At 39.7% G+C, this 8,275-nt stretch overlaps 1 protein-coding gene across 1 annotated transcript; it reads right to left on the bottom strand.

The window, feature by feature from the left end:
- Positions 1-3,071: 3,071 nt before the first annotated feature.
- On the bottom strand, positions 3,072-4,445 carry LOC129243809 (alpha-tocopherol transfer protein-like). Its single transcript, XM_054881135.1, has 3 exons — positions 4,029-4,445; positions 3,588-3,960; positions 3,072-3,492 (listed from the first exon to the last, which is right to left on the bottom strand). The coding sequence occupies exons 1-3, from the start codon at positions 4,334-4,336 to the stop codon at positions 3,235-3,237; spliced, it is 939 nt and encodes a 312-aa protein (XP_054737110.1). The 5' UTR covers positions 4,337-4,445; the 3' UTR covers positions 3,072-3,234.
- Positions 4,446-8,275: the final 3,830 nt, after the last annotated feature.

Here is an 8,275-nt window from a genome sequence, read left to right as displayed (position 1 = left end):
CATTTTCTATGCCTCTTTAATTCTGAAATGCTTTCTCTATCTGCTAATTAATTTTAAGTCAGTGAAGGGTACATGACAAATTGGTTAATAATACAAAGGTTGTAGAGTCGACGTCTACTTTGAAACTCAAATAAGAAAATGATGGAAAAACATAATGGTGTTCGCCCCGGGCAAACCTCCAGTAAATACCATAAACTTTCGAGTTCCTAAACAGAAATAATATAATAATTATTTGTAAGACAATGCATCCTAGTCTTGAAAGGTTTCAATCGACTTTATAGCTGTTGTTATTGAGGCAGTTGTGGCCCTATGCTTCGCTATGGAGCGGAAAGAATAAGTGTATAGTAAAAGTATATATGGCAGCAGTTTATGAAACCCTGCCTAGCACAGTGAAACCATCAACCGTCGTCGTCTATCTCATCTAACGATAGACCCTGGGAGCATGCAGTTTCAACAGGATGGAACCAGAGGGAAAGGGGTGTAGGGAGGTAGGTAGAAGCGGCAGTTGGTCTTTAAACAAACTCATTCAGGCCGTTGTCGATCCATTGTGATACCACAGTAGAAGTTTGCATGCGTTTTCTTCTTCAGAGAAGGTCTTCTTTTGCTCATCGAATACTTTCAGGGCCAGAGCGTGTGCATGCATTCGGACGACATGACCCAGTCAACGAAGCCGCTGGATTTTTATTCGCTGCTCAATGTCTATGTCGCCGTAAAACTCTAACAGCTCATTGTTCCATCGCCTACGATACTCGCCGTCGCCAACGCGCAGAAGTTCAAAAGTCTTCCGCAGAATTTTTCTCTCAAACACTCCAAGGAGGAACGCCTCATCGTATATTGTCATCGGTTTACCTGCTGCTCCTCGTTAAACCATTTTGCTTTAAGTGCAAACCTATTGAACTGGCTGACACTCATATCATTCAAGAACGATGAGCCAAAGTATCTAAACCTAGTGGCATGCCACGTAGGACAGTGACACAGAGAAGATTTCTGAGGGATGCTTCCTCCTATCCATTCTTGCAACTTCTGCAATAGTCGAAATGAGGTACATTCAATCTTTGAGTATGCCGTCCTATCGGAGACATAAAGACGATTGGGCGATTAAGTAGCGCTTTTGAGCGCCTGATGTCCCATTTTGGCCAAATTCATTTTGTAGTGTTACATGTCAGACTATCAACCCATCTCGAGTTGACTGAAGTGGCTACTTGTACCACTCAGTTTGTAAGTTGAGAGGGGTTTACCTACAATCTCCATAAATAAGAGGGGGGGCAACTGGTAGTGTCCTCTCTCGCTAATTCGTCTGCCGTACAATTCCCTGGTATGTCACTACGGTCTGACACCCATATCAAATGGATGCGGAAATATTCCGCCATTTCGTTAAGAGATGCCCGGCATTTGCGAGCAATGATGGAATTAGTGACAACCCCAACAAGAGATTTAGTCGCCGGTTTGCAACCGAAGTAAATATAGATTTCTCTAAAGGTAGTCACATTTTTGCCTAACCATCAGCTTCAGACCATCAGAATTTCAGTCTGAAATACGCTACAATGATTAGGAAGGCGAGCCGAAACGTTTACCTTTGGCTTTTTACAGTAGACCCCAAAGCCAACTTTATCGTGAAGCTTTGAACCAACAGTAAAGAACTGTAATAGTTTTTCCGACCCGGTATATTGTCAACTCACTCATGTCTAGCTGGAATTATAGTAATATACTAAATAACCCCTTAAAATATGATTATGGTTCATTCAAACAAAAGTCAAAAGGATTAGTTGGACCCAGAGCGAGTGTTAAGGCAGAATGTTCAACACCTGCATTAAGCCGAGCAACAATTTTGTCTGCATTCTGTTTACCAACCAAATCTAGGGGAGGTTTGAAGAAAAGATCGTCAGAGGGCGTGGTTCTTCCAGGAAAAGTCTGAAGGCTTCAACGCTGGCAATGGCTGGGTAGCAAACTTTAAAAAGAGGCATGGAATACGATGGCTAAAATTTGCGGAGAAAAATTATCAAATACAAGGGGGGTACAATAAGTACCCGTGTTAGAAATGAAGACACTATTTAAAAAAAAAACTATTTTTCAACATATTCCCCTTTAGAAAGTTATTCTTCTCCCAACGCTCCGGCCATTTTTGAACCCCTCCAAAAAATAGGATTTGTCGAACTCTCCAAAATACGCCACTATCTCTTCGATGGCTTCCTCGTTTGAATTAAATTTTTTTGCCGCGAGCCATTTCGTCATGTTAGGGAAAAAGAAAAAGTTGCAGGCAGCCAGATCGGTGAATACGGTGGCAGTTAGGTGGCGACAACTCCAGATGAATTTTTTTGTGAAAGAGGTCCAATAACTCACTGAAGTATTACCCTGTGATCGTTCTTCCTTTTCTAAAAAAATCCATCCTAAAAAATCGTCGCTATGAGCTTTCCGGCCGATGGGCCTGTCTTCGCCTTCTTTCGAGCAGATTCACCGGGAGAAATCTATTGTTTTGATTGTTGCTTAGTTTTTGGTGTGTAATAATAAATCCAGGTTTCACGTCTATCCAGGTTTCATCAACGGTGGGAACTCGACGTAAAAATTCCTTCGGATCTCGCTTAAATTGCCCCAAACACTGCTTCAAAGTTAACAGCCGCATCCGCTTGTTGTTGCTTGTGAGCTATTGGACCGACAATTTTTTCATCGCCAAAATATTAATTGCCGTTCCGGTCGACATACCAATGGACTCTGTTACTTCGCGCACTTTCGTTTGTCGATCAGCGAAAATCATGTCGCGGACTTTTTGAATGATTTCCTCGGTAAGCATCTCTGCCGGGCGTCCTGGTTGCTGCTCATCATAAACGGATGTTCGCCCACGTTTAAAGTCGTTGAATCTAATAATATCTAACGGTGATCATAGATGGCGAAGCGTCACCATAGACAGCATCCAACTTTGCTTTTATCTCCTCGCATTTGTTTCCATCCAAAAACTAAAAGCGAAACCAACCGATACTGCTCTTTTTCCATCTTAGCGAAAATCACGAAACATGTCTTGCTCGAAAAGTTGTCAAAAAAGTGTCTGCTTTCATCTTCGAATCAAACGAGTTCACTAATCTTTACTTGCCTTTAATGCAATGTATTTCCAATATTAAACCCGAAAAAAATAATTACAAAAAAAAAACAACATAGTAACTACAAAAAAAATAATAATTACAAAAAAAGATAAAAGCACCCTTCGCCCTCTTCCCTTCAGCGCATGTAGTTTTCCTTTGCTTAATCCACATCCAGTTTTCGAAATGAGCCTTCCATGCCAAATATACTGTCAAAGTCCGGCTGCTTGCCGACACGCAACTTTTCATTGTTCCGATATTTTTGATCTTCCTCTAAGTAATCACGTCTATCCAGGAAAAATTTCGTTGAGGCTTCTGTAATCTCTTCAAGAGAACCATTTTCACCGCCATACTCTATGGGCAAATATTTTTGGGGGATATGTGCGTACAGTGACTCCAAGTTGTTGCCATGCAAATAAAGCTGTTGGTGGAATTTTTTTAAATTTAATTTAATAAATTTTCATTTGTTTTTTTGGTAAAATAATATTTTCGTTTTCGTCTTCACTTTATACTCACACGCTCCTGCTGCTTGGCTGGCATTAGCGGCTTCAAGACATTGAATACTTTGTCGAAACCCGCCGGTATGTTAATGAAATGAGTGGCACGTTGCCGCAGGGGCAGACCTTTCTCGGCAAAAACTAGCATTTTTTTCACAATACTCGGCGTATGCTGTGCAAAATGTGCTGCCGTTAGACGGGATATATCCAGTACATCAATAAAACCATTCACAGTCGCATAGTCATCTTCGAGCACCCACAATTCTTGTAGCGCATGCGCCACTGCCATTATTTCTTTGAAGGTATATTTATCGGCTGGGTAATTGCCGGCGCGTATGAACATTATGCGCGGACCGGTCTCATGTAGGGGTGTGGGCAACAACGAACCCGAACTGGAATAAACAATACATTTTAGGAATCTTTTCTGTTTTCAAAAAAAAAAAAAATCTCATCTCTTTACCCAAATCTCAAGCGCTCCTCCACACTCGGATCGGTCACATCGGGAATGGTGTAAAAATCTGGATACTTGGTCTTCAACGTATAAAACCAATCGAGCTTTGACTTTGCCTTCTCTAAGCTGAATTTACAGCCACGTAAGAATCCTACCAGGAGCTGATCGTTGAGTCGCACATTCAAATGTGGCTCCTTCACGGCCCAGCTCTTCAGCGCCTGCAGATCCTCCGCTAATCGCTCAGGTTTTTCATTCAACTCCTCGATCGCCACCTTTTGTAGGTGCTCCGGTAGTGGACGTATATTGGGCAATGCCATTTGTCGTTGATAGGGGCCCTTTAGATGAAGAGTAAACTATTAACTACGCCTAACTGCGGTAGTCCGCTGACTGCTGGTGTGGCTTAAATGCGCGTAATAGTTATTTGAATTTATTTATAAATAGCATTAAAAAGTGTGAGCATTCACCGGAAGGTTGCTTTTTCATCGAACTTAAGCCATCCAATGCTGATCGTTGGGTCGTTTAATTTAATATTAGTCTCATTAGTTTTTATGATTATTATTACACCAAAAGATAATGCGAGCAAAGTGCTAAATGTGACTGTAGTTGTTTTGTTGGTTTGCGTAAGTACTTAGGTTGTATTAAATCAAAAAAAAAAAAAAAAAAAAAATTGCAAGCTTTTTTGTAATCTTTACAATTACTGGGTGTTTCATAAGAAGTTAAGTTATTACGAATGCTTTTTTAAATAATCAGAAATCAATTTTACAGTTCAAATGCACCGGTTCGAATCTCCGTGTCATGCCAAATTTTTCTAATAAATGGTAATGGCAAACCTCCCAAAAGCTGCTAAAAAAAGCTGCTCATAAAAAATCACTTGCCCTTCGGAGTCGGTTTAAAACTGTAGGTCTCTCCAATTGTGGAACAACATCCAGACGCACGCCGCAAATAGGAGGAGGAGCTAGGCAAAATATCCAATAAAGGATGTATATAGTATATAATATAGATTATACATAAAGGGTGATTAGATTGGAGGTACTGTTTCCAATAGCGGCTTTTTGACAGATCAAGCGGGAGTGCTGTCAAACTAAATCCTTATTTTTTTCAGTATTCTTTGGCATTTCATCGTGGAAAGACTTACCCCTCCACAACGTTTACAAATCGTACAAATGCTTTACGAAAATTGACGCTCTATGAAAAGTGTTCATCGTGCGCTTAGGCCCAACTTATGGTATTCAGCGATGAGGATCATTTTTGGTTTAGTCGCTACGTCTATAAGCAAAATTGTCTTATTCGGGCTGAAGAGCAACCCGAAGCCATTGAAGAACAGCCATTACATCCATTGAAAATAACTATTTGGGGCGGCCTATGGGCTGGAGAGTTCATCGGCCTATATTTCTTCAAGGAGAGGCTACCGCCAATGTAACTGTGAATGGTGAACGCTATCGCGCCACGATAAACGAGATTTTGATGCCGGATGTCAGAAATTGAGGACCGTGATCCTCACAACATTTGGTTCTAACAAGATGGCGTTACTTACTCTACACCTCGTGAAACAATAGATTTACTGCGTCATCGTTTCAGTGAGCAATTTATCTCTTGTCTCGGACCAGTGGGCTGGCGACAAAAATCGTGTGTTATCACACTTTTGGACTTTTGTTTGTGAGGGTATGTAAAGTCTAAATCATCAAGCCCTGCCAGTGCAGTGTAGTCACCGATAGTCATCGTCTAGCTCATCTAACGGTAGGCCCAGGAAACAAGCTGTTTTGATGAGTTGGGTCTCGAGGTAAAGGGGATACAGCTTATGAAAAGTATCGTGCGACATACCTGGGCCCATGCTGGAGTATGTCGAAGTCGATTCTGGATAAGTAGTTGTTTAACCTACTACAATATGCAAAACGTAATTGAGCGGGTCTCACGAGACAGCTGAAGCGCTTCGTCTGCGATGGGTGGTGGCTGAACTCTGATGACGGTATTCAGGGGTCGGGAGCTTAGGAAGGTGGTGAGAGACTCCCAATGAATATCGTTTAATATTATTGTTAAAGCAGCATAAACATTTCACCGGGAATGCTGCTGAATTCTATCACTCCTTGACTAGATATGAATACGTGTGGTGCTGGCAACGTAGAATAGACTATCGGTATACTGTCCGGTCCAGTAACTGCAGTAATGTCTAGTACTGGATCTCGTCAGTGTAGGCGAACAGTTGTCTCTTGACTCGCCTGGCAGGTGGCTCAGCCTCTGGCAAATGCCTACAGGAGTGATTATTATTTAAAAATTTTATCAACAAAATCACAATAGTAATAAATACGAAAAAAAAGATTAAAACGTGAGTAAGTAGGTAGGTTTTCTGCACAGTATAACAAAATAGCTTTCCGATGTTACCTTAGGCGTCCAAATTGGTTCCGATTTTGCTAAGTTATTTAAGTTTTCTTTAAAAATAACTTCCAAAAAAAGTAAAAAATTGCATAAAAAATCTTATTACTTTGATTCCGCTGATAATTTTTTTTAAATTTGTTTGCAAATCTTTTATGCTAAAACTCTTCTCTCGTCTGAGGTGGTTAGGTTAAAATGGTTGCCCATAGAGAGGTAACACTTGAACGAAAATCAAGAAATTAGTCCTTTGTGATCCCACCTGAGGTGATTTTTTAGAAAAAAATGTTTTTGAAACTAGTTTCATTTATAAAATCTGCGATCTTTGAAGGTACCTGGAAACGGATCCAGCTCACGTAAATCTTAATATTTTTCCAAATAGTTTGGTGGAAGTCTTAAAATATATAAATCTCAATGAAATCTCTTTTTGGTAAAGCACCCTAATGTACATATTTTCATAATTGCCCCTAGCATGACCTCCTCTCACCTCGTTGTAGTTAAGTGGACCTAATTTACGATTATATTCATATGTGGTTATATGGGCTTAAAAGATCCAATTCTGTCATAAAAAATAAACTGATAACAACATATAAGAACTGCATCGAATCTTATCAAAGATGTTCCATTCAGATAGCACATTTTCAAATTTTGAAAACTAATATCTGACTAGACTCATTAGTTCTTTTGAGAAAGTTTTGCATTACATCTAAATTTTAGTATTCACGATGAAGAGCAGCCCAATAATTACTCTCCCAAACCAGAACGTGCATCAAGCAGTGACTTGTGGTGGATGCATGGGGCGTTAAAGCGTCACCCATGAATTCTCAGCCAAATTAAATTATTATATTTTTCATTTAGCCATCGTCTTCTAAATACCTTTTCTAAAGAAGATCCATTATGTGGACCGAAAAATAAACGACATTTGCGAACCGTCTCAAGTCAAGTCAAATGTCTCCACAAACCGTCTCACTGAATTTTCACTTCTGTGCGTTGTGCGCCTGCGAAGTTTTCTATGACTAAACCTCAGTTCTCTTAGGAGACATATGACGATTAGCACAGTCTATGACTACACCAAAAAAACAAAAAAAAAACAAAAAAAAATTATTGTATAATAGCGCTCAGTACAAAACCAGCCGTCTGGACGCCGTTACTTTTTCTCATCCGTCACTGTATTTATTCCGTGCCGTTCGTTGTCTTGCAATATCAGCCAAATGATAAGATAAGGGTAATATAAGGATTTCAGCGAAAGAGAACAAGAAAGAAAAACGATATTGATAGGAATTTAAAAAAATTAAAAAAAAAGACAATTCAATGAACTTTTACAAAACAAAAAAAGATATGTTGATTAAATAAATATATTTCATCTAATTTAAAATAGTAAAAATGGTAGAATAACAATAATTACTCAGCAAAAAATTCTAATCGGAATTTGACAATGGAACCAATAGAACAATAGAATTTAATCATCAAAAAATATAATATTTTGAAGCCTTCGAAGTACTCTCCTCACCTCTATATGCAATACCTTTGTTTTTGTCAACATTTATTCTACGCTTTGAAGCATTTCTTTAAGCCCTTTCTGGCATGGACTTCGCAACGGAAATTTGAGTTTCGGAAAAGGAAATACAGGTACTCACACGAGGGCCGTAAGCGGTAGCTGCTCAAAAATATGGTATTAGTTATGTTCGACAACGCAAGTTCCATTCGCAGTTTAATAAGATGATAATTCAATCGATAGTTGGTTGGTTGGTTTAAGTAGTGATTCGTCCAGAATCCAACTAGCGTTTCCGCACCATTTTGTTGCCACATCCCCGTTACCAACTTGTTTACCAGTTATTTGCAGCATGACTATATCCAGTCTGTGCGGCTCAGGAACCTTATCAGGTCGT

This window comes from Anastrepha obliqua, chromosome 4 (genome assembly GCF_027943255.1).
Source record: "Anastrepha obliqua isolate idAnaObli1 chromosome 4, idAnaObli1_1.0, whole genome shotgun sequence".
Lineage (NCBI taxonomy): Eukaryota > Metazoa > Arthropoda > Insecta > Diptera > Tephritidae > Anastrepha > Anastrepha obliqua.
The sequence above is the reverse complement of the archived record's forward strand: the minus strand, read 5'-3'. Positions and strand labels throughout refer to the sequence as shown.